This window comes from Pleurodeles waltl, chromosome 10, assembly GCF_031143425.1.
Source record: "Pleurodeles waltl isolate 20211129_DDA chromosome 10, aPleWal1.hap1.20221129, whole genome shotgun sequence".
Taxonomy (NCBI): Eukaryota; Metazoa; Chordata; class Amphibia; order Caudata; family Salamandridae; genus Pleurodeles; species Pleurodeles waltl.
In genome coordinates this window covers 345,966,922-345,994,673 of record NC_090449.1, presented here as the reverse complement: position 1 = coordinate 345,994,673, position 27,752 = coordinate 345,966,922, and the positions used below count along the sequence as shown (strand labels likewise).

The 27,752-nt window shown below is 44.5% G+C and overlaps 1 protein-coding gene across 1 annotated transcript in view; it reads left to right on the top strand.

Annotated features, from left to right (window-relative positions):
* Nucleotides 1-27,408, top strand: part of LOC138260762 (ectonucleotide pyrophosphatase/phosphodiesterase family member 7-like) — a 125,286-nt gene extending 97,878 nt beyond the window's left edge. The window contains exons 5-6 of the mRNA XM_069209223.1: nt 13,395-13,512; nt 26,731-27,408. Coding sequence (XP_069065324.1) covers nt 13,395-13,512; nt 26,731-26,776 — 164 coding nt within the window. The 3' untranslated portion in view covers nt 26,777-27,408. The remainder of the gene's footprint in view (nt 1-13,394; nt 13,513-26,730) is intronic.
* The last annotated feature ends 344 nt before the right edge of the window (nt 27,409-27,752 follow it).

Sequence of the window (27,752 nt, the reverse complement as noted above, 5' to 3'; positions counted from 1 at the left end):
GATAATGGCATTGAGGGTACATATATCTGTGAAGCCCCAGTCCAACAGAACAGCGCCCACCAGGTCAGAGCAGTGCATACCACTGTGTCAATTCCCACCCTGGGCCACTTAGGGGGGTGAAGTATTGTGCTAGACAACCTATGGGGCTATATGGCGTCGTATTCCAGGGCCAGATGTGGTAAGTATCTTATGGGGTGGATCCAGAAATGCCCGAAATGCGCCTGAGCGCAATTATAATATAATTCAAGATCCGGGGCTGCTAGCCCTCCTCATCCGAAGGGTTGAGTGAGCAGTTCCCATGAAATTCTGGGCTGCTTGCCCGCCCAAACTAGAGATATTAGCAGTGATCGGAGTCGCTTTAGGAAGCTAGCTGGGAGAGGAAGAGGGATATTGATAAATAGGTATAAAAATTTGGGCAAGATGACCATCTTAGGTATTGCTATTCGGTCTGTTAACGAGAGCGAGAGAGATCACCAGGCCGAGACCTTGTCCTCCAGCCATGTAATTGCCTTACCATAATTCTCAGCCCAGAGCTCATCCACAGCCCTACTAAGCCAGATTACTAAGTAGCACACTGACACAGATGCCCAGCGTAGGGGGTACTCCGAGAGGTGCAGGGTTGTAGCATCTGATAGTGGGAGCACTACCGTTTTGGCCCAGTTGATGGTGATGCCTGAAAGGTGGCTAAAGCGTACAAATTTGTCTATGATGCGGTCTAGATGAACATGTGGATCCCGTACATACAGGACAACATCGTCAGCGTACATCAACACCAGAATTGTGCGCTGCCGAAATGCAAGCCTGTGGTTGTTGTGATGCTGTCTCAGGTGTGCCGCCAGTGGCGAGATGGGGCACCCCTGCATGGTACCTCTAGCTACCGGGATGGGACTCTTAACACTTCTGTTGACTGGAAGTCTGGCTGTTGGGTATGTGTATAGTAAATGGATTAATTGAATAAATCTGGGGCTCAGCCCCAGCCTGGTGAGTAGGCCAAACAAATAGGGCCAAGCAAGTGGGTCAAATGCCTATGAGGCATCTAAACAAATCGCTGCCACTGCCCGGTCTTCGGGATCGACCATCTGGGCTGCTGCAAAGAATGTACGAAGATTATAGAGGGTCGAGCGCACCGGCACAAACCCACATTGATCCTTGAGCACCATAGTTGATAGCAGAGGTTGCAGTCTGGATGCTATGAGCTTAGATAGTTTCTTATTGTCTATATTGATAAGCAACAGTGGCCTGTATGAGTTGCACAGACCCCGATCTTTACCGGGCTTCAATATAGTGACTGTTAGCTCTTCACAGAGCGTAGAGGGAAGCGTTCCTTCCGCCACGGACTCCGCATACATTTCTATCAGGCGTGGCGCCAACAGGTCTGCGTACTCTTTATAAAAAGCTGCTGATAAGCCGTCCATGCCATGTGCTTTATCACCTGGAAGGTCGCGCACGTCCTGGGTGACATCGTCTACCGAGAATGGGGAGTCAAGATATTGTCTATGAGAGTTCTCCAGCCAGAGTAGGCTGATGGTGTCAAAATACTCAGTGTATGCCACAAGGTCGGGTGTTTCGGGATTGGCATATATAGAAGTATAGAAGTCAGTCATCAACCTCTGAACTTCCACCATGCCTTCATGGCTCACGCCGTTGGGATCTTAGAGTTCATCAATGTAGTCTTCAGCCCATGGTTTGCGTAACATTGCCACAAGTGTCTTACCAACTCTCTCGCCCTCCCTGTACCTTCTCATCTGTACCTCCTTTCTCAAAAAATGAACTTCGTTGTGCTGCTTCCTCATAAAGAGACGACATTTCTCTTGCCTCCCCTAATAAAGCACCATCCATACTTTCACGAAAACGAAGTTCCAGTGAGGATAACTGGGATTCGAAATCAGCTAGCTCACTTCGAAGTGTCTTGAGGAACCAATGAGTTTTAGCGATACAAACTCTGTGAATCACCACCTTGAAGGCTTCCTACAGTGATCTAGGGGAGGCGACTGAGCCCCTGTTATGCTCAAAGTTTTCCACTATTGCCACCCGCACTTCTTCCCTAAAAACCTGATTGCGTAGTGCCCCACTTGGCAGTCACCAGGTTAACTCACAGTGAGCACCCCCGGGGATCCGCAGTTCGAGGAGCACCGGTGAGTGATCTGAGATCATCCGGCACCGGTGCTCCACCTCCGAAGTCCAGAACTCTGCGTCCTTTGTGCCAATCCACATGTCTATGCATGACCAGCTGTTGACCCAAGTTCCCTCCCTACATGTGCTATGTCTCGCCCTCCATATGTCCAGTAAAGCATGTTCCTACATAATATCGGACAAAACGTTTGTCACTGCCTGTGTGGGGGGGCGCGCACGGCTATCTCGGTCTATTGCAGGATTGAACACCACATTGAAATCTCCGCCCCACAGCAGAGTTCCTGCGTCCAGCATACTCACCAGGTGCCAGGTCTTCGCAAAAAACTCAGGATCATCGACACTAGGACTATATATCGACAAGAGCTGGAAGTGCATGTCCTGAAGTAACCCCTGCAGTATACCATAGAGACCACTGGGATCGCAGAGCTTCCGCACGGTACGCCATGGTAGTCCCTTGCGTATAATTATGGCTACACTGGCCGCATAGCTTGAGTATGTAGCAGAGTGGCACTCCCCCATCCATCCTGCTCGCAGCCGCGATTTAGTTTCAGAGGTTAAGTGAATTTCCTGTAGCATGCACACGTCAATTGCATGGCACTGTAAGTATGCCGATAATAGCCTCATCTTACGAGTATCTTTCAGACCCCTTACATTCCATGTCAGACATCTCACTGTGGCAAAATTATTATGATCTAGCATGTAATCGCTTCAATCTCAGCCATGTAGCAACATCAGCTGTCGCAGCTGGTACCGACATTGAATGTGAGTACAGGGGAAAGAGGAAAAGAGCTTTCAAGGGAACAAGTGTAAATGTTTGTAACCAACATCTACCATCCAGCCCACCACCCAAGTTGGCCCCCCAAACGGGCCTGACAACCTTACCCCACCATAAACGCCAATCCCAATAAACCACCAGTCAGTTGAACTAATCCAGCGTGGCACTGGTGTGGCCGTAGGACCCCCCCAATGGAGGGAGGGTGAGCAGGAGATAGAACAAACAAATAAAACAGATGGGCCAGGGGCCACCCATATACAAGAAGTATTGGTGCCATCAGCCGTGGTGACTCACTGTATTATGGTATTAACTCGGCTGACACGTTATAGGTTAGTCATTGTCACTTAGGCGGTCTCCTTCGCTGTCGAGTCGAGCCTGGGAACATTTCTTAGGGATCGTTTTTACAAACTTGCCAGCTTGCTTTGGGTCTGTGAAAAGTGTAGTTTACTATTAAGTTGAATTCTTAGTTTGGCGGGATAAATTAGAGAAAATGTTGCTTCTGTTTGGTTCAGGGTGCGCTTAACTGATATGTACGCCCTGTAAGCTGCCTGTACCCCAGGGGTGTAATCCGGAAAGGTGCTGAGTGTGTTGTTATATATAATAATGGGTTTTCGGTCGCGAGCTAGGTGTAATACAGCATCTCTGTCTCTATAGTTCAGCAGGCGTGCTATGAAGGGGCGGGCCGGGGTCCCAGGAGGCGGCCTTGGCCCCAGTGTTCTATGAGCCTCCTCCACCACTAAGACCTGGGAGGGCTCACCGGGAAAGAGCCCTGTCAGCATTGTCTCTAAATTTTCCTTCATAGGGCCCATGTCCGTTAGGCACTGTATTCGTTGAACGCTTACAACCCAAGCTTCTCACACATCCAAAAGGACCTCCAATGCAATGCGTTCTTTGAGCCTGTCTCCTTCTGACGATGTCCTGCACCCGACCGGCACATGGAGCCCTACCAAGATCAGGCCCCGCGAGCTCGGCCTGGGTGCTTCGTTCACGCTTCCTTTTGTCCTTTTTTTTGTCCCCTGCCGCACTTGCCAGCTCTCACATGCGTTCCGTATTACTTTCGCACTGCTGGCTCACTTCTGCCGTCAGCTCCACAGCCACCTCTTCATCCACCCCGCTGGGCTATCCCGAAGGGTCCCTCCTGTCGGCCACACAGGATCGGCGAGGCCCAGCGACCCTCAGCCACTCGGCAGCCCACTCCCTGGATCCCCAGCAGCTCCAGGCACACCGTTCGTCTGTCCGCAGGCCCAGGCTTCGCCGGCCGACGGGACGCCCACTGCGCCACCGCAGTCCACAGTCCTCAGCGCGGCCAGGGCCTCAGCCCACAGCCAAGTCGCGCCTCCCGCTGCAGAACCACCGACGGGTACACCCCCACAGGCCAGCCCCTGGGCTCACTTCCACCGCCTAAGGCTCCCAACAGCAACTCGGGGGGGCGACCCGGCGAGGCCGTCACCACGCGGCTGGCCCGATCTTAGCCAGGGCGGCAATCCTACATATTAGCATTGGTCAGCCGGCGCGCTCACCTCAGTGGGGGCCCCAGTGGGATGATGGTCCCGTCCCCATCAGGATTCGTCAATGGGCGGCCTCCTTGCACCTGCCTCACGGAGCCTCACAAGGTGGTGGCCATCTTGCGGGCCGGCCAGACTTCCTGCATACCTTTATGATCATATTAGTAAGGTGCTTTTCATTATGAACTGCTCCTTGCCAGAGACACTGCCCTCACTTGACACAGTTTGGCACCATACAGAACTGCCGTTACACCCTTTCCCCCCCACCAGGATATCTTGTGCCGCTTTCTGAAGTGCACATGTAGGTCATTTATACAAAGGTCAGGGTGAGAAGAAACATTTGCATCATCGTCTCTGAACTGGGAAGGTAACAATGAGTTGTGGTTGTGGTTGGTTGTGGTTTATTATTACATGTACATTGTTCCTTATTATTATTGATTTTTCTAAGGCGATGATAGTCTCTCGGCTTGCATTTTACCCATGATGCTGTTTCCTTAATATAATATTTAGAAGCGCCTTTCTGACCCTTAACTATTCTCATAGAACAGTGTACATTTTCTGATTTGCATTGACCTTAGGGAAGCTGTACACTGGACCCATCAATAAGCTCCCTGTCCCTCTTATTTCTGTATAAACCTGCACAGCGGCTCAGCTGAAGGACATACATTACTCATTCTAGTTCCAAGCTCACTGTGGAAAATTTCCAAGGCCTTAGCTTTGATGATGACGTTGTGACTGCTATCTTGCAAACCCCCTCCATTCTTGGCAATGATGGGACTGGTCCCTCAAGAAGTTTCAAAGACTATTGGGACAAACTGTCCTTTTTGAAACGAGACCTCATTTAAACAATACTTCATGGTACCATTATGACAGAATACCTCCAAGCAAACATATCGCCCAATGGCCTAGTTGTGACTAACGTTCCCAGAACTTTTCTTCAGGACTTGATTTTCAGAAAAGACAGGGCACAAATTGCATGGAAATGCCGTAGAGATTGGTTGGTTTTGATTATCAAAACATTAAAGAGGCTAGCAAACTCCATCACAGTTGAGATAAACTTGGCTGAAAATACTTTAAAAATGACTCTGGGGGTCATTCCGACCCCGGCGGGCGGCGGGCACCGCCCGCCGGGCAGAAACCGCCCAAACACCGCCCGCGGTCAAATGACCGCGGGGACCATTCTAACTTTCCCGCTGGGCCGGCGGGCGATCTTCAAAAGATCGCCCGCCGGCCCAGCGGGAAAGCCCCAGCAAAGATGAAGCCGGCTCCGAATGGAGCCGGCGGATTTGCTGGGGTGCGACGGGTGCAGTTGCACCCGTCGCGATTTTCAGTGTCTGCCAAGCAGACACTGAAAATCTTAATGGGGCCCTGTTAGGGGGCCCCTGCACTGCCCATGCCAGTGGCATGGGCAGTGCAGGGGCCCCCAGGAGCCCCACGACACCCGTTCCCGCCAGCCTCTTCCTGGCGGTGTAAACCGCCAGGAACAGGCTGGCGGGAAGGGGTCGGAATCCCCATGGCGGCGCTGCATGCAGCGCCGCCATGGAGGATTCCCCCAGCCGGGGGAAAATCCGGCGGGAAACCGCCGGACCCGGCTGGGCGACCGCGGCTGTGGGAATACCTGATGTAGCACCGCCAGCCTGTTGGCGGTGCTACCTCCGGCCTCCACCCTGGCGGTCTATGACCGCCAGGGTCGTAATGAGGCCCTCTGTCTCTAACTGCTTTTAAGAATCGGCTGGCTGAGATCAATACAGAGCTGAATGAGACCAAGGAATACCTTACTCAACATAAAATAACCAAATTACAAAAGGATATCGCTAAATTTTGTAGGGAAAAGATATATCCGTACATTAAGGAAGGATATGATATGGACACACAATCAAGATCCTCAGTTGAGTCCGGCTCATCCTTGAGGAAACCTCGTACCTTTAGTAGTAGTTCCTCATCGGACGGCTGGAGCACAGATGAGGGTGTGCCTCAACCTTATAATAATGTACCTCATTTCCCAATGTATCAATCCTCTCTATGGCAGCCCCCCTATCCTTTCTATCAACCACGCCCCATAATGCCTTTCGTGCCTTTTTTAGGCAGAGGCAGACGCAGAGGAAGAGGGCGTCACGTACATTGGGCCAAGGAAGAACCACAAATGGTCACCAGGAGTCAAGGCAGGAACCAGGCAAGTACAATCTAGACCTATCTCCATGGATGAAGAATGCATTCTTAACAAAGGGCTGGGCTTTGTACCCACCCCGAAGGAAGAACTTTTCCGTCTGAACTATGAACTTGCCTAATTTTTTAGGAAGATTTGCCTACATTTCTTCTTCAAGGACAGACTATTGAAACGGCCACTGGATGATACTGGACTTAGGACTCCATCAACTTTCATTCCACCGACTGCGTCTATGCCATGTAAACTACTCGCATTTGAGAAGGCAGTTCTAGCTGAAGTGGACAAATTGGGTCCCAGACATTCCTTCATGAATACTTCAACCAAAGAGAAAAAAGCACTCAAGACTTTGTCATCAGATTCCAGCATAGTCATAAAACCAGCAGACAAAGGGGGAGCCATTGTGATCTTGGACTCACAGGAATATAGACAAGAATGTTTACACCTCCTCAGCGATACTTCCTATTATGATCCTATAATACAGGATCCAACTGAGAGGTTACAACGGACGATTCGAACCATGATTATGCAGCAAAGACAAATACATGGATAACCCGTAAGGAGGCCGAATACTTAGATACCCTCCATCTGCGCAAACCTTCTTTTTACTGCCTCCCCAAGATTCATAAAGGTATCCAGCCACTCCCTGGACCCCTATCGTCTCAGGGATAGGTTCTATTCTTAAACCACTCTTGACTTTCTGTGACCACTTCCTTCAAACTCTAGTGAGGTAGACCTCCACATTTTTGAAGGACACAAAGGATGTTCTTAATCTGATCAACTCTATCAATACAACTGAACAAGTGGATGTCTTAATAACTTTGGATGTGGAAGCTCTGTATACTAACATACTCCAAGATGCCACTCTACAGGTTGTCGAAGACACACTCGCAACCAGTACTTGGTCCTCTCCGACTCCCATTCAGTTCATTATGCAGTGTGCTTCCTTGGCCCTCACAGAGAAATACTTCCAGCTTGAAGACCAACTTTATCACCAAATACGCAGGACATCTATGGGAAGCACCTTTGCGCCGAGCCTAGCGTGTCTTTACATGTACCACTTTGAACGAGTATACATTCTCAATATCTCCAACCCGTTCTCCAATAACATCAAACTATGGCGTTGCTACATTGATGACATTCTGAATATATGGCAAAGAGACACACAGATGGTCACCTCTTTTACTACCTGGATCAATGGTTTGGATCCTTTTCTCATGTTTACATTGACGATGTCAATTTCACAGATTGCTTTCTTTGATCTGCTTATTACTATCAACCAGGGCAAATTGGAGACCAGCACCTTCCAGAAGAAGAGAGACTGCAATAGCCTACTCTTATTTGAGAGCCATCGCCCTCGGGCATTATGGGACAACCTACCCTATGGTCAATTCTTGAGACTCCACCGCAACAGCAGCAGCAGTTTGGCTTTTGAAGCACAAGCTGACGACCTTGCACAAAAGTTAAGAGACAGACATTATCCACTGCAGATTATTAATTCAGCTCAGAAACGAGCACATAAAAATCACAGAGAAAATCTATTCGTAAATGAACCTAAACCCACAGATACCAGAGTGACTTGTGTCTCAACTTATACCCCATTGTCCAATATCATCAAAAAGATCGTAAATAAACAAGGTTGATTCTCTAAAGCAGTGGTGAAGAGATACCAATACCTTTGTTTGCCTTTAAAGGTACGAGAAATATCAAGGACTTAGTGGTACATACCTGTCCTAAGATCAGACAGTCTGAATCTAGACAGATCACACTCTGGCAACTCCCACCGGTGCAGGGTCACCATCCGTGTGGGAATTGCTCTGTTTGTTCATTGACTAAACAGGTAGATACTCTTGATCTGGAACCCATAAGCTTATGGCGTCTTACAAAACACACCAACTGCAATACCCGCAATTGTATTTAAATGATCACGTGCCCTTGCAACTTACGTTACATAGGAATGACCACGAGACCAGTAAAGACCAGAATCAATGAACACCGCAAACACCGCAGTAACATTAGGTGTGGACGATCCACGACAAAACTAAGGGCCTGATTCTAACCTTGGAGGACGGTGTTAAACCGTCCCAAAAGTGGCGGATATACCACCTACCGTATTACGAGTTCCATAGGATATAATGGACTCGTAATACGGTAGGTGGTATATCCGCCACTTTTGGGACGGTTTAACACCGTCCTCCAAAGTTAGAATCAGGCCCTAAGTGTACACTACCTAGACACAAAACATTCTCCAAACGATCTATGGTGGGTAGTTTTGGAGGCACCCAATGAATTGATGACCAATCCCAAAAGTTTATTCAAAAAGGAACATCACTGGGTGTTTAGACTTTGGACACACATTAGGGGTTTAAACGATGAAGTACCATGGATGGCCTTTTGTTCCAATCTGTGAATGTTTCAACTAGCACAATCATGATTCTTAGGGTTGTAATAAGTCTTTTCATCAACTAATGAATCCTGTGCCACCATATAGTTTTTCTCTGCCATATTTGTCCAATCCCCTTATAAAACCTAGCAGAGTACTTGCCTTGCATCTAACTCGTAAGTTCTTTGGATTCCACCAATCATGATGTAAATAATCTTTTTAATTGCTATATTTTTGTTCATCTTGCACAGTACCTTTTATAACCCTACTTCCATATTGCCCAAGAACAAGTTTATTAGTCCTGTTTCTATGCACACGAGTGGGCACGTATTTCGGTCGAGCCCCTGTGTGTATTTTTAAAGTTTTTTGAGGCATCTCAACATTTGATTGGCTCCGCTTACGTGTCCTCCCGTCTTAACCCACCCCATTTTTAAACCCAACACTTCCGGGTGTGCGGTCGCGGTAGGTCACACAGCAGATGCCTAGTCGAAAATCGTGAGTACTGTATATGTTGTCTTTAATTTTTTCAGGCCTTCCTACGCCGAATTGGGCATGACGAAATCCCCCATGCGTGTTCATACGCTGCTGGCATTTTTTACTTTGGTCTTTCTGACTGTTTCTGCTTGTGTGTCATCACCTCGGGACATCCTTCCTCAGTAAATTGGAAGGTATTAGAGCAGTGGTTCCCAACATTTTGACTTCTGTGGACCCCCATTTTATCAATACTGGAGCCCGGGGACCCCCACTGAATCATTATTGGAACACGGGGACCCCCGAGGAGTCATTACTGATAGCTGGGACCTAATATCATTAAATGTTTTAAGCAGCCGCGGACCCCCTGAGGAGACTTCGCGGACCCCCAGGGGTCCCCGGCCCACAGGTTGGGAACCACTGTATTAGAGAATCCATTGTCGGTTGAGGGCTCCTCATTATATACACCCACAGTTTATTTCTTTAACTTGTATTTAAACTGCGAGCTCTCCTGAGGCCCTGTCTGACCAGCCCTTCTATTGAGTACAATAAAAGTTGTTCTGCCAGTTACCAAATCCCTCCATGTTGCCTGCTGTATTATATTTGCCTTAGCTGTCGTTAATTCCAAGTGAGCTCTATCGTACTACTATAACTGTCCTTATTAGTGCAATGAGATACGGTTAACTATTTGTGGTTATGACGATCGGCACAACCAATGAGTCTTTACTTGGATCTCGTCCTCCCTATGAATGTGAGACTTACCCTCCACTTGTCCTTTGTAGTGGGGTTTATCAATTATTTTTTATTATTTCCTACTTATACCTATTTTTCCAGAGAACTCCCCTTTTGTACTATACTTACTCAGGTTTCAGCAGTTTGACCGTACTATATACTGGACCTTTTAGGGACATATTTTCCAGCTTATATGCTGCTGTACTATTCTCAGTGTTTTCAAGATAAACATATGGGCGCCTGCTTGTATATTTATGTTTATTATTACAAGTTCATTGCTACTTATTATTGATTTTTCTACGGCGATGATAGTCTCTCGGCTTACACTTTACCCATGATGCCCTTTCCTTAATATAGGAGGCTAAGCCCTTTCAGTACTCCAGTTTGTTTGAAGGGAGTTGATTGAAAGTGTCGAGTTCACGTCTAGCCAAGTGTTTGCTACACATAGCATGACAGCATGTTAGCAGTTTGCCATCACACCAAGGTGTTTTTTGTGTGTTTTTGTTTTTTTACTTTAATGTATCTGTTTCGGTCTGTTTTTTCTCCACAGGTCTAAACCTATCTACGTCCTTTTTGCGTAGCTTTCGATGTAAGTTACAGTTTTCCTTATTTTTTACACCCAAATGGGGTGAAGTCTAGGAGTTCTTTTGTTGGTCCTGACGAAACGCCACCTGATCCGTTGGGACAACTAGGGCATGAAACATGTTGATCTGTATTAAGGGCCCGAGGTAGAGCCCCTTTGCCCCTTTTCTTTGTCTGGTATAGTAGGGAATCATTACTTCCTTTCTACTTCCCTCTGTTTTTAATTTTGACCGAGATCGGTCACACATAATAAACTTATTGATGTGAGGTTCTCAAGGCAATTTTAATTTTCCTTCTCCAGCTCCCTCTCTGTTTGCGTAGGTCTGAATCCATTCCTACATTCCTCTTGACGGCACGCATTTCAAAAGATCTCTGGCAAAGAGCCCCCTTTTGGGGCCCGTCGGACATTGCAGTGCCACCCCGACAAGGAGCAGATCTGATGATGAAGCATGACATCCAATGGATATGTGAGGGTTCCAGCTTCTAAATTTAGAAGTGCATTTCTGACCCTTAACTATTCTTGTGGAACAGTGTACTTTTTCTGATTTGCATATCTATATCACACACTAGCAGTGGACTGCATGTGGGCTGCTAGAAGAAATGTGTGCTATATCCCTATTTCCACCAGCTTTTTTCTATCATAGAGTTCTATTAAAAGATGTTCTTTGATGGTCTATAATTTTTAATATAAACAAGTTCTTTTTTTATATTACTTATGTATCATATGTTGGAAAAGACAAGACTACTCGATCTCTTTCAGACCATCTGAGCCCAACTTACACCTAAGTCAGGAGCCAAAGTTACTCCACCCATTATGTGGCACAGCTACTGCCTGCACCCTCCCAAGTGCTAACATAAACTTACAAATGTGACACAAAGTGGTGCACAACGGGTGTGTAAAATACTTATAGAGGTTGACTTTTTCTTTGACCCATGCTGCATCCTTATGCCATTAGCTCGCTTGCTTTCCTGTGTATGATCCTGCTTGAGATCCTGAAAAAAGCATTGAGAGCAGAACGTTGTACATGTTGGTACTCCGCAATGTGGAGATTCTGTACATTTCCTCAGACTATACCAGCAGTGACTTAATTGACTTTCTTATTGATGAAATTTCACACATACTCCATCGTGACTCAAAGCTAGTCCTGATGATGATCCAAGAATTTCTTCCCCAAGGTCAAAACCTCAAAACAAAATAAGTACATAAATAAATCTTGGCATTTCATCGTGTTGAGGCCCTTCCAACTGTATCTGACCGGCGGGATTTATCAAAATGTAATGCACGAGGAGCATCAAGACACCATGCTATGCTGTGTTGCATGACATGGAGAGAGCAGGTATGTACCATATGTAACATTATATGGTGCATTCCTATCTTCTCCTTCCGCTGACACACTATGGGCCTGATTCTAACTTTGGAGGACGGTGTTAAACCGTCCCAAAAGTGGCGGATATACCACCTACCGTATTACGAGTTCCATAGGATATAATGGACTCGTAATACGGTAGGTGGTAAATCCGCCACTTTTGGGACGGTTTAACACCGTCCTCCAAAGTTAGAATCAGGCCCTATGTGTTGCCTAGCACCAAAACAGGCATCCTTGTATCATGGTGCAAGGGTGCCTGCATTGCAGGTACAAATGTTTTTGTGCATGAAGGGATCGCTTTTAGCACAAAAACAATCTTTTGAGGCTTTTTCCTCTTTTACTGTGTGTTGCACAATGCGACACATAGAAAATGGGAAAAACAAGAAGAAATAAACATGTTTCTCCTCGTTACGCCTACCTTGGGAAGGCGTAGCATTTTGACACATTCCAAGGTCTAATGCTCATGGTAAAGTTGGGAATGCACCACAATCAATGGGTGGATGTATTGGAATACCCATGCTCCACCCATGGAATGTCTCTCTGGGACAGAGAAATGCAAGTCTTGTGTTGCTCCAGATTTACCAAGCCACACAAAGCAACAGAAGGTGGACTGGTATGGCTTGGTAAAGCTCACTCTAGGTTTTGCGTTGTCCTACTCCCTCTTGCAAGGCATACGAGTGACGTAAAATCTTTGATAAATAAGCCTCTTGGTCTCTGTTATTAATATCTCAATCAGTTATGAACAATGGAACTACTTCTTTGGAGGGTCAACTGGTACCCACCCGAATGTCCATGATGAGGAGGGATATCAACAGGTTGGAGTCAAACCCTATCTCACTAAACGACTTTTTATTTTTTTTGTCTGTACATGAGCTCTGACATATAGCTAAAGCTATCTCCAGCCATGTTTAAAAATAATTATTGCTGTGCTGAATCTTACAGAGTGTTTGTCACATTTTTACGTCATCTGTTCACGATAGGCCTTATGGTGGCTTGACTCATAATTCTGAAAATAGTGCCAAGCTAGACCACATCTTAGCTCTGACTCCGCTCCCCCAAAGCCATGCATAGCAATTTGTCAGGTATGTTTTGATGTTTTTACATTTCTGCTTGTGCACGTAGTATGATTTGAATTAAATGAATTGAATTAAGTTTTGTTAGAACCCTTAAGAAACAAATTAGATCCATGAGAGGAATCTATTTGTGAACATACCTGTATTCCAATGATCACGTGCTCGAATGGGTTTATAGGTCTCTAAAAAGTGTTTTTAAATCCCAATAGGAAAGGAAACAACATCAGCTGGCTTTGTGGCCGCCATAGTCGTGGTTTCAATATTAGGTGTTCTTGTATTAATTTTCATCATCTATGTGCCATACACCGCTGTTCAACGTAAGAAGGGGTAAGTTTCATTTTCCGAGTTTCAATATACAAAAATGTATGCAGAGAGGCAAATATTTGATTATCGGTTGCGTAAAATGGAATTTCTATTACAATCAATTGTACTATAGGTTGAAAATGCTGTACGGGGCTGCCTCTGAAAAGAGCATTATGGATGTTTCATGTCGCACGTAAGAACATGGGGCAAATTAAAAATTAGGGTGGCCTCTTCGCTTTAGGTCAATATGGACACTCGGTAAAGTCCTGAACCTTTTACCTGCAATAGATAGATTTCAGGTGTGTTAGTCTAGTTAAGTTAATGGAAGCAAAGCAAGACGCAGACCGCAATAGGCTATCACACGAAATTTCAGGACTGAAAATGGTGTCAGTAATGACTCGGAGGGAGGTGCTCAACCAAATCACAATACATTTTAGAAAAGCAGTATATGTTCACAGTGTTAAGTGCAGGAGGTGCGTGGTGCAAACACATTTTACCAACGTAATATAAAAGCAGATTTGTGGAGGTGGTAATTTGTAAAAAGACTATTTGTGCTTTTTTGCTCTGTTCAATTTTTGTGGTGTTGATGTGTTATGTTGGTTTTTTGTGCTGTTGTTTATTTGTGCTGCAATTTTCAATTTGTTGTATTGTGATGCTTGTGCTGGCTGCATCTGTTTTGACTGTTTTACTGTGTTGTGCCTTGTGTTTTTTATCTTGTTATTTTGCTTTGTTATGTCACTGTGTCGTTTACTGTAGTACCCCACTGTCTAAGGTGGTAAAATAGCATTGCTTCAGCTCTTCAGCCATGTAAGACACTAGTCAGCCCAAAACTGTGATCCAGATCAGGGCTTAAATTAGCACCTCTAGTTCTCGTTTGTGCCCATATTTATGGGAAAATGACACAGCGTGATGCTGCGTCAAAATTGGCAGCGCCGCGCTCCGTTATTTTCACAACGCTGGAATGTGCCGTATTTAATTGAATACGGTGCACCCCTGTGTTGTCCCCTGCACTGGCGATAAATTCACCTTAGCCAGGAAGTGCTATAAATCCTCTTTATCTTCTGCCAAGAGGAGGTGGGACTTCCTGAGATGGAATGGCCTTTTCGAAGCCTGGGCAAGAAGGGATTCATCCCAGTTTTGGCACGTTTTAGCACATAAATATAAGGAGGCCTATAATGAACTTGTCAGAAATGCTGCATCCTTTGATTAGAATGCACACTTCTCAAATCTCTATTCAGAGATACCATCTCCATTCTCAGCAGTTTTCCATCACCCTTTCCTTCTTTAACATTCCGGGAGTCTCTCTTAGACATTGCGGATGTCTCTAAATCTTTTTCTCCTGTGGCTCAAGGCAGAGCCGCTGGGCCAGATGGAGTCCCAGACAATGTTTTTCTATCTAAACCAGGCCTATGGGCTCGCTATATTCTCATCATTGCTAACGCTATTACGAAAGGGGCAGATATTCCAAAGTCTTGGAAAAGGGCAGTTGTTGTCCCTGTCTATAAAAAAGGGGACCGGACTTTTCCTAGCAACTACAGGCCTGTTAATCTCATTGACTGAACAAAAAGTAATATCTCGATGCCTGTTGGCCAAGATTCATGACTGGATGATAGACGGTAACATTCTCAGCCCCTATCAAGCCTGCTGTCATGCTAGGATTTCTACGATTGAGCAGGTTCTTCACTTCCTATTGATTTATTGGCACACTGTCACTATAGGAAGAGGATCCCTGTAGGAAGCTGGCTCTGTATATACTTCATCAAAATGAGATATAGTGTGCACACAGTCCAGGGGTTCCCCAGAGGCTTAACAAAAGCTAAAGTAGATAATACTAATGCTTTCTTTTGTGGTAGTGTGGTGGAGCAGTGAGGCTTGTCAGAGGGTAGTGCTAAGCATTTGTTGTACACACACACAGGCAATCAAGGAAGCACACACTCAATGTCTAACTCTAGGCCAATAGTTTTTATATAGCAAAAATATATTTTGTTACTTTATTTCTAGAACCACAAGATTCAGTTTGCAGATAAGTACATTTGAAAGTAAGTATCAAATGTATGTATCAACACCACTTAGTTTCAATTTGGCAAGTTAAATGTTTTTCAAGAAAATAGCAAATATGTTTTAAAAGTTGACAGTGCAATTTTCAGAAACAGTTCTGGGGGGAAGAAAAGTTAGCACGGTTCTGAGGTAAGTACAAGACTTAGAGTTCCAGTCTCCGGGGGTTAGGATGTCCACAGGTTGGGGTTCAAGTTAACCCCAAACACCCACCACCAGCCTGGCCGGGTGCAGAGGTCAAAGATGATGCAAGATTTAAAATGGGCTCCTATGGAGACTGGGGGCACTTGGAATCAGGCCCGCTTGTAGGTAAGTACCCATGTCTTTGGAGGGCAGACCTCGGGTGTAGGAGAGCACCAGGGGGGCCATAGGTCAGCACCAAAAACACACCCTCTGTGGCACAGGGGCAGCCGGGTGCAGGGTGCAAACCCTGCGTCGGGCTCCAAATGCTTTCCAATGGGGGAACCCGGGGGTCACAAAGATGCTGCAGGCTCGGTCCAGAGGGTCGGTTCCACAAAAGGAGGAGGGCCGCCTGCTGAAATTTGCCAGACTGGTGGCTGGATTCCCCAAGGCCAGGGTATGGACCACTGCCTGCTCTGAAAAAATGAAACACAAACGTTTCATTTTTTCGTTTGTGTTGCAACTCGTTTTCCTTTAAGGAAAACGGGCTGCAATACAAAAAAAACTGCTTTATTGAAAAGCAGTCACAGACATGGTGGTCTGCTGTCTCCAGCAGGTCACCATCCATGTGAGTGCTGCGAATCAGAAGGGGGTCGCAAATTGCGACCCACCTCATTAATATTAATGAGGTGGGTCTTTGCGACCCCCTTGCGATTCGCAGATGGTGTCAGGGACAACATCCTGCATCCGGGTTTGCGACTCGCAAATTTGCGAGTTGCAATCTCAGACTTTGCTACATCTGGCCCACTGTACCTTAGGGTGACTACACCCATTCGGTGTCCACTCCCTTTGGTGAGGGGGACACAGACTAACCCTATTGGTCCTTGTCCTCCAAAATCAAGATGGAGGATTTTTCAAGGAGGGGGTCAATTCAGCTGTGGACACTTTAGGGGTGGTCCTAACTAAAGTGGTCAGTCCTCCTTGTTTTTTCTAATGTTCCCATCAGACTTGCTGCCAAAAGTGGGGCTTTTTCCAGGAGAGCAGGCATCTCTACTAGCTGGAGTGCCCTGGGGCACTGTAACAAGAGGCCTGAACCTTTGAGGCTCACCGCGAGGTGTTACAGTTCCTGCAGGGGGGAGGTGTGAAGCACCTCCACCCAGTGCAGGCTTTGTTTCTGTCCACAGAGAGCACAAAGGCTATTACCCCATGTGGTCAGAAACTCGTCTGAAAGTGGGAGACTGGCACAGACTGGTCAGTCCTGCACTAAAAGTTTGGCTAAAATACAGTGGGCATCTCTAAGGTGCCCTCTGGGTGCATTTCTCAATACATCCAACAATGGCATCAGTGTGGGTTTATTGTGCTGAGAAGTTTGATACCAAACATCCCAGTCTTTAGTAGAGCCATCATGGAGCTGTGGAGTTCAAATGACAAACTTCCAGCCCATGTACTGTATATGGCCACACAGCACTTACACCAGTGCAGGCTTTGTTTCTGTCCACAGAGAGCACAAAGGCTATCACCCCATGTGGTCAGAAACTCGTCTGAAAGTGGGAGGCTGGCACAGACTGGTCAGTCCTGCACTAGAAGGTTGGCTAAAATACAGTGGGCATCTCTAATGTGCCCTCTGGGTGCATTTCTCAATACATCCAACAATGGCATCAGTGTCGGTTTATTGTGCTGAGAAGTTTGATACCAAACGTCCCAGTCTTTAGTAGAGCCATCATGGAGCTGTGAAGTTCAAATGACAAACTCCCAGCCCATGTACTGTATATGGCCACACAGTACTTACAACATCTAAGAATGGACTTAGACTCTGTGGGGGCATATTGCTCATGCAGCTAAGCCCTCACCTGTGGCATAGTTCACCCTGCCTTACGCTGTAATGCCTGCTAGGGGGTGACTTAACTATGCCACAGGTAGTGGTTTGTGGGCATGGCACCCTGAAAGGGGTACCATGTTGACTTGGTCTTTTTCTCCCCACCAACACACACAAGCTGCAATGACAATGTACAGGTGCTTGGTGTGGGGTCCCCCAGGCTGGCATAATATAGGGGACCTTCCTTGGCCACAGGGCCCTTGGTACCATGGGTACCTTTTACAAGGGACTTAACTGTGTGCCAGGGGTGTGCCAAATGTGGGAGCAATGGTACAGTCTTAGGAAAGAACACTGGTGCTGGGGCCTGGTTAGCTGGATCCCAGCACGCTCTCAGTCAAGTCAGCATCAATATCAGGCAAAAAGTGTTGGGTGGGGTAACCATGCCAAAAGGGGCACTTTCCCACAATCCCTGTATGTAGCAATTGTGGACCTTCGATCAGCATTTGATCTAGTCCAGAGGCCGACCCTTTGGTGGGCGTTATACAAAATGACGATGCCTCTAGACCTTTTGTCTTTGATCAGACGTTTACATGATGGTAATACTGCAGAAGTCAGATGGAGGAATCAGGATCAAATGACAGAGGAAATTCCAATTCAGCGCGGTGTACACCAGGGCTTTATTCTGGCTCCACACTCTTCCCTTTATATGTCAATGATGTTGTTTCTTTTTTTACGATCAATAGCTGCAGATGTACCCTTGCTGGCTGGCAACAAAGTCCTGATTCTCCTCTTTGCGGGTGACACCCTTTTGATCTCCAAGACCCTATGCGGTCTGCAGAAGCTCCTCCAACGTTTTGTGGAGTTCTGCTCTGCTCTGGGTCTGGAGGTCAACTAGGATAAAACCAAGGTGATGACATTTAATCCCCACGAGTCTTTTAAGGGAAGAGTTGGTATGAAGGGGAGTCCCCATGAGCTGGTGGATAGCTTTTCTGATCTAAGAATTACAATTTCCAAATCTTTGTCTTGGAAACACCATCTTAGAAAAGCTGCATTGAAGTTTACCCAAATTGCCAGTGCCCTCAGTAGGGAGTATCGTTCTATCTACTTTAAGCAATTACCCCACTGCTTCGTATATATGAAGCTAGCTAAAGTCCTGGCCTCTGTGCTTTATGGGGCTGAATTATTAGCTAGTTCCTCTCATCCGTGAAGATCAGGTTTATTCGCAATCTGGCCTTCCTTCTATCTAGTACCCTTTTACATCCAACGTGTTGTGATTTGGGTCTGAAAAGCTTTGAGGGTAAGGCCAGGTTGCACCTACTGCTGTTCGGGAGACAACTGTGGACCACTCCACAATTGGCCCATTATGACCTGGCATTGCAGGATGTCATGTCTGCATACCATTTTCATACTGTACCGTGGCTTTGATGCATTAGAAATTTGATTAACAGTCTTGGACTAGCCGACTTACAGGATCATTCAGTGATGACCACTTTCCCATCCAAGAATGTTTTGAAGACTCTATACTGGGATAGTGTAAAAGCAGATACTTTTAGGAAGCTTGCTTCATCTAGACTAGTTGAGGAGTTCTACCTCTATAAGCCTTCATCTGCTTTGAATCTTTCTGAAATTTGATCACGGCACCCTTGGACTGGAAGCTTTACTTCCAGTTCAGAATGGGTATTCTGCCCTTGAAAATATATACTGTTGGTTGGCATGCTGGGGTCACGGATATGTGTCCGGTGTGCACCTCGTCAAGGGAAAGTGTTTTTCATCTTCCTTTTGTATGCCTGTACTATGCCCGTCATCGCAGCACTTGGTTGGCTCTGATCTGCAGAAGATTGGGCGTGTGTAGTCATCTTGTGTCTGTGCGGATCTTACAGGTCTGTTTCTAATTCTTTCTTTGTTATTTCTCTGGCTAGTCTTGGATGGAATCTTCCCAGAAGAGTTCATTAGTTTTTTTAAAGTGATACATGGGCAATTGATTTTATGTTGTTATATTCTGGTTGCACATATTTATATCATCATTGTTTTAGGATTTTTATTCTTGTTGTGATGTAAAACATCTTATATTTATTTGCTGTGTTATTTGTGTGTATTTTGCTGTTCTTTTATGTTTTTGGCCGAAATAAAGCTTGTTGATGATCATCAACAAACAGAGCACACCGCAAATTGAGGGTTAGTGTGCACTCACAGTGAAATAAATCCCAAAGCTATTTCACTCTGTAATCTTTGCTAGACTTTTCCCTGAATAGCCCTAGGAAGGATTAAAATCTTTACTGCCTATCTCTGCTTGGAAAAGTGCTTCAAAGTTATTTCCTATTTAATATATAAAATCATTCCTATTTAATATATAAAATAAGACTTATTGGTGAAATCACATTTTTCATAACTTAAGCAGAAAAGTGTCTTTGTAAAAATATACTCTAGGCTGCTTGAGGTACATCTGACCTGAAACCAGTTCTACTTCTTACTACACCGCCAAAAATGGAATACACATTTTTGCCTGGGAGAGTTAACAACTGTGGCTCAGAGGACAATGGCCAACCTCTAAGCCAGGAAGGAAAAATTGGTGCTAACTGCTGATCACTTAATAGGAATTAGCTGCTTCGATGTGGACTGGAATAGTTGGCAGAACAAAGGGCAGTTTTAGCACTACCTTTTCTGACTTGGAGGTGTCGGGGAGGAATTCTATTAATTCCCAAACCTCTCCTATAAAGCCAAGCTCCAGTCACAATAGGAGGCAGAACCATTTCTGATCATGTCAGGTGGAAGGAGTTTTCATCTAAAATGGGGCATGATTAAGGACTTGAGGGCAGACCTGTGTGGTGGCAGCTAGATCTGCCATCTTGAAAGAGGGTCTCCTGAGTAATACAATACTTCAAAGAGGATGTGCTGCAAAATGACGCAGAACTGTGAGAAAATTGTTGAGCTTGGGAGAAAGAATTTCTTCAGTTCCAGGCTAGCATACAGTTTAAATCAGGCACCGCAACCACCACCTCCTCAAAACATTCTTGGACCTGGGAAGACTCAAGGTGAAGAAGAAAGCCCTGCTGGAGGATGACTCCTGACCCTTCACATCTGCAGCAAGACGAGGTCTCAGCCAGGGACTCAAAAGTCCTGCATCTTGCTGGCACCAAGGGACTGTAACTGCTCTCCAAGGGGCAGGAGGTTGGCCTTTTGCTTACTTGCATCAGGAATACAAAATACAGAACAATCACTGACTCCTAGAAAGCCCAGCTGACTAAAGAGGATGACATCCTGAAGGACACCTGGCTGGAGAGAGACCAGGTGCCCAGGAGCCTACCCTGATGAGATATGGGCTGCAGGATTGACCAACAGAAAAATTCCCAACAATTGGAAACTAAGGCCCATATTTATACTTTTTTAGCGCCGCATTTGCGAGGCTTTTTGACGCAAAAGCGGCACAAAGTTACAAAATACTATTGTATTTTGTAACTTTGCGCCGCTTTTGTGTCAAAAAATGACACAAATGTGGGGCTAAAAAAGTATAAATATGGGCCTAAGTCTGAAAGTAAATTCTTCAATTGGGATGACCTGCTTGATGTAGCCGAGCTCCACTCTTCTGCTGCTGGAATGATATTGTGCCTAAGCCCCAGTCAATTGCGAACTGTTGTTTTTTCTTGGTGCTTGACTCTTTCTGTATGCTTTCACCGTAAAGCATAAAAAAAAATCCTCCCTCTGGTTATTGTTAGCATACTTTGATGATCATGATGTCTTTTTGCTAATTACATGTTTCTCTATTTCTCTAAATTTTTATGGGAATGTTATTGTGTTGTGTTGTGTTCTTTGAAACTGTTGATACGACTTGAGCTTAACACACACTTCTTTGCGGTTTTTATGCAACCTGTGCCATAGCTACCAGGAACTGAGTAGAGATACTCTGAGAGCTGTGTTTTGACCTAACCAGAGTAGTCTAGTTTATTCCATTTTAAAAGCAGAACTACAAGCCCCGGAATGCCAAGCAAAAACCAGGAGAGCAGGAGGCACTCACACATTGAACTGGGAACCTTGAGAGCTCTGATAACATTGAAATTTCAGACCCAAAACGCTATAAAAATTCCTCCCCAAATGAGTTTTTCTGTGTCACTCACTTTTCCCGTGCAAGGAATCAAAGCCTTTCAACTCTTTTCAGCCATCACTTAAGTTTCCAACTACTAACCAAAACTGGACCAGCCACTTAGCTATTCAACATACCCTCTTTCTCCAGCAGTTTTCTCAACAATGTGTGTAACTCCAAAAGATAAGGTCCATTCTTTTCAAAAGAAACATCACACCATCGCTTAAAACAGAGTAGAGTTGATGCAGTATCACATAATGTTGCATCGTTCCTAACTCTGTGCAAAAAGTTCATATTTCCATCTTAACTTTCCTGTATTTATGGCTGCTGGCTTAAGTGTCCCTCTACAAACCATTCTCATGAACATTTCCATCCAAGTTACTGCCCATATAACTTTAATCTTTTTTATGTCCCTCTTCATAAACAGAAACAAAATGTACCCCTTGTAACTGCACTGTAACATTATCTCCCAAATATATAACCAGTATATGTAACAACCTATCAGTCTGCGAATTGCAGTCACTCCTGCTTGTACCCTCAGTTTACTATAAATCAGTGCTCCTATGACATGCAAGTCCTGTATCATTGTGCATGTAGCCCTAGCCCATGCAGTACCTGCCACTACAATGAAGCATTAGAGGTTATTGTCACCATTAGAAATGTTCCTCAGGCTAAGGTAAATCAAGCACCCCAATACAAAAGTCTCCAAACATAGATCACATTTTTATCCAAGGCTTACTGCCTAATTACAAGGAATGTATTGTCTGCATTAAAACTGACTTTCCTGTTGGCCAACAGTGTGCCACCATCAATTAAAACAATTCTAGAAATCAATATGTATCACCATTCAAGCCAGCATTTTGAGCAAACCATACCTTGGGTATACCTTCAAGTCTGCCTTTCCAGTCCTATTTAATTGCATCATGTGATATGGCAGCACCTCCCTAGACATTGCCAGCTGATCCTTTGGCAAAACGCCATGACTTCCATGACCACAGTGCAAGCAAAATTCAAGTGTCCAGCAGGTGATGAATTTTCTTCATTAATAACTTAGCTACAAAAATGATTCTTTCATCACCCGCAGCATTACCCCTGCCATGTCATGAGGAATCAACATTTTCATCCTTAATGCATCCAGTTCAGTTCCTAAAAATTTCAGCTGTGTGGCCAATCCATTTTTTCCTGGATCCTACAGTGCTCTCAACTCTTGTGCCTAGGTCTATACAATAATCTCTGTGAATGCTGTCAGTGGGGAACACTGTTTTCTTTCTGGAGTGCTCTATAATGTTCTTTATACTTCCCTTTAGCCATATGCTGACACAACTCAGCCAAATCAGTCCTCTGAGCTGAGCCAGTGAACTTGGCGGAGCCGCAACTGACACTGCAGCTCGCATGACACCTTAAACACTGTCTTCCAACTAACCTCCGTGTAACCAGTTTATATTCTGGATGATCTTTCATACCACATAACACAATATTATTGATAGTATGTATGATGTCACTACAGGCAGCTTACCATTCACCATGATGGATCCTCTTCCTTCTGACTTGCCCTCTGCAGCTAGCATAGCCCCAATTCCTAATGCATCAAGTGTCAGGACCCTGACCAACATCACAGCCCCATTCACAACTTTGGGGGTGAAGAAGCCAACAGTGCATCTGCCACATTCCTCTTCCTGTCCTTCTGACGTGATGGTCATCTTGCTACTTCCTTCTACTTAACCCAGAATACCCAGGGTCTTCATGTTCCAGCCTATTCTGGTGTCAGTACCTTAAAGGATACCTCTCTTGCACACCACCTAACAATTGCCAGTTTCAAGTAACCAAACAAAGTCCACAAAACCTCAATGTTGGCTTTGAAATCTCCCAAACTGCCAGCAAGAGCCAAAAGCTCCTTAGCTAATCAAATATTCTTGCCTTTCTGGACGATCTCGACTCTCCAACTATACATTCTCAAAGTGCCAACTAGCTAGAAAAGAGTTGCCAAAATGGAATAACCCTTAAATTACTTGCTGCTTTCCAAACGCCCTCAAGGTCCGTAGCAATGAGCATATATATATATATATATATACATTTAGATTCCATGCATGTTAATGTACTTTGAGTGGATACCCTGAAAATCAGCATGAATGTAGCTTTACTAGGTCAAAGGACACTGTGCTATAATATTGATAATGTGTTTACTTAAAATGCTTAGAGAAATCCATAAACCCCCCATCTCTTTTAATAAACTGACCACCTCCTTCTCTGCTTCACCATCCATCTTGCAAAGTACTTGCAGTAACACACTGTTAGAGCAGGCTACAGTATGCAAACCAAAAAATAATGTTTTCCGGTAGTGAGAGCCATAAAACAGAAGCAGCATTGCCTAATTTGCAAAAGACTAGATTCTGGGGCGCAAAGTTTTTCCCATACACTTTCAACCAGCACTATTGAAGGTCAATATACTGAATACCAAAGCTGTGTAGGCTTGATTACACCTGATTCTTCTTTAATGGGCCACCAGCCACTTCTTGCTTCTTTATTTCACTTTTGTAGCTCTTTTTTATCCCTGCTCTTCCTCTTTGTAACTGTTTTTTAAGTATTCCTCTTCTTCCTTCTTTTACATTTTTTTGTTTTTCTTTCTGGATGAAAGTCTATTGAGAAAAAATAAGTGCTGGTCCCCAACTATGAGTGCTCATGGGCCCACCTAGAAGTCCACCTCAAATTAACCACCGAGGAGCAGTGTATTTAATGATGAGCAGATTTAAAGGACAAGCATATATTGGAATATTAAGAGGCAGGGGCCAAGGTAGGAAGAGAAATCTTGTTAGCTGCAGATGTTTTACAGGAGGGAGCTGGGTTACGCAAGAGCGATGTGAGTTAGAAGAAGAGCTGGGGTGTGATTAAGAGGGTTAGGATTAGGTGACCGATCGGGCAGGGATTTTTCTCCTTGTGTGCCACAATATGTAAGTCTATAATATCAACCTGCACACATACAGACTCCAGAGTACTAACTATCGACAAATCACCAGGGTAAGCTTACATAAGGAAGTATAGATTTACTATTCTTAACTCCACATCTCGTTAGCTTGACTATATGTTGCGTGTCGAAACTATGGAGTCTACTTAAGTGCAAATTGATATCAGGTCTTCAATATTGTGGTAGAACACACCTCTTAAAATGGCCATGTTTGGAAAAGGGAGAGTCTGACAGTTCCCACTCCATTCTACACCTGAAAAAGAAGATTCTTTCTATTTTCTTTGTCTGATGATGCCATTACAAAATATGATAATAATTTACATTTCTGATTTAAAAAAAAAACATATGACTATCACAATATATTGACAAAAAATGCCTTTAAAACTCCCAGAAGAAAAGATAGAACTTTGTCAATCTGGCATGGGGAAAAGGCCTCTTTGACGCGCCGTACCATAAAACAAAAGACTTTAGGGTGGTGCAAGGAGGCACTATGGGCTTGTAAATATGCTCCTTAGTTTAGTTACAATGGTGGCTGGATCTTGACAGTGCTTTTCAAAGGAACTTCCTCAGCTCAGGAGCTTTAGTGCTGGGCCTGGCAGTTGGAGGACCCTGTTGGCAAAGTTGCTTTTGAAGGCATTGTGAGGGGCTTGGCAATGAATTTACCGTAATGAGGTTAGTGTTGTGGTATTTAGATTGCTCAGCACTTCACAGTGCTTCAAGAGCAACTGAGCTTTTTGTATTATTGTTCTGCACACAGAGCACAAGGTCAGGTCCAATTCCATTTTGCTGGCAGAAAACAAGAGGAAAATAGCATTTTGCTTTGCCAGCAGAAATGTCACCCACCCCTTCTCACAGGTTCTTGCAGCTGGCAAAAGACAATTCAACCTTTAACAGCACACATTGTGATGGGTCTCGGCACAATCAATTAAACTATCTTTCTTCCTAAGTAGTGGATCTCTGTAGGCTCTCTACAAGGACAGCAAAGGAAGACTAAACCATTCAATTCTAAGGTTGTCGGAAACATAAGGAGTAAACAAGCAGTGTTGTGGGGTAATGTGAAGAACTGCAAGTAAATAGCATGGAAATGGATATGTATTTGTGTAGAAGAAAAGAACTATAGAATAATATTGGTGTAGGATAAAAGGTCAAATGACGGTTGCACTGTCAAGCCAGACCTAAAAATCCATGAAGGTTAATAACTGCCCTCCCCTCATCTCTGCTGCCAGAGAAAAACACTATCAAACTAAGATATTTTAACAGCATTGGTGTGCCCTTGAAAATTCAACCTCAGGGAATTGGATACATAAACAAAATGATCACAACTGTGTGGAGAGCACGTTTTCTGTAAAAGCACGCAAATTCTGCGCAGCGAAAACATATACTTTTGGTTCTTAACATTTGGGCAGAGCTAAAGCCCCTCTCCCGGTGTTCTCACATAATTGTCTGGTGACAGTTGGGCTATCAAGCCAGAACATAAAAATACCTCACGGTACAGTAGAACTACAGGAAGTGTTTGGTACCCGATTTAAAGATTCTGATTATATAGGAAGGAAAACGTTCAGAAACAGTCCTACCCACCAACCTGCATTACTGTATTGTCTTCCACTTTGGCCAAATCTTTGCAAATACCTTTAGGAATTTAAATAGGAAAAACAGAAGTCAAAGCTCAATATTCACAAGATATAGAATGCGAAATCAGGCACAAACAGTGAGGGAGTTTGATTTCGGAATTGGCACAGCCGATGTAACGAGACTGTTAGAATTCCATTTCCCTGCTGCAAGTGTGCCACCCTTTGATTTTTGTGAGCAGGATTGGCTTACTCTTGTCTTGCTCCTCACTTACTCCTGATTTTCCATGACTCACACCTACTCACTGATGCAAGATTCGTATATTGGGCCAACAGGCACTGTAGCAGGTATTTAAATGTCCTTTCTGTGGCATCCATGTTTGACATGCTAAGGTGACTTTGGACTACCTATATTACTTTGTCAGTTTTTGCGGCTTGTGATAAACAAGTGTATGATAAAAGACGATTATGATTTTAAAAGTAACAAGTCATGGTCACTCTTTGAATGCCATTGACATTTTTGACATTGCAATGGATCACAGTAGTAAAGAAAATGTATATAAATGGTCTTTGAGATGTTTTGGTACCAGTTGTTAAGCAATAAAAGCAGCCTTTTAACATAAGTATTCTCTTTTATTTACAGAAATAAACAAGAAGAAAAACTTCAGAAAAATATGACAACATTTTGAGCTACTTTCCCGAGGCCCTCTGAAGCTGCGACAATTCTAATATTCCTTACATCTGCAAAAGATACATAAATATTTGGTGTATGAGCTGTGGACCCCTGTAATTTGTTATCACAAATTTATGACACTCACGCTCGCCACAGGGAAGCTCTAGAAAAGAATATTCTGTATGATGGACTACTTGTTAGAATAGAGGAAATCCAAATGCTGGTTAAAATTTCCGCACTTCTGCAGTGGACAATAAAATGCACATGCCTGCCCACTTTGCATGGCCAAAATGCATCTTAAATTGACTTTTTCGAGATCCTGCAATGTCACCTTTCATTGCTTGCTGCTATCCCAGGCTGTGCCTCTCCAAGTATCTCCAACATGGAGGGTACAGCGAACTGGGATGATCTTAAAGTCCCATTTTGAGTCAGTGGTGAGGTCAATCATCTTTAACGTCTACTCATGACTGTAGCTTGGATGTATGAACTGCGGCAGATATCATCATAGAAGATAAACAGATTTTATTTCCTGTTAATTTACTATTTACTATTTTATGCAGTATTGAGAGTTGTGATGTTTTTAAATGAAACGTTTGTTTTGATGTAATTTATATGTACTTTTAGGAAGAGCCCTCAGAATAAATTAAAATAGCGTACATGCTGTGGTTTTTGTGTGTCTGCCAAGCTGTGTCTCTATCTCTGAAGTCAATCAATGGCAAGTAGAAGATTCTCCCTAATTGCCCTTTCTGAAGATGGTCACCATGCTTTCCGATGAGTGAAATCAGGTGAGGCTTGTTTGTGTCTATTATTACCAACATTTTGTAGACCGAGCCAGACCTCATAGCTGTGTTAAGCATTGATCGAACCAGGTAAATATTACTAGTATGAGGACGACAGCATTACGAGCACCAGTTCCCGCTGTGTGTTTAGGTATATTAGATGAGTGTTTTTACGAAGTAAAAGAGCAGCAACATTTAGGGGCACAAATAAAA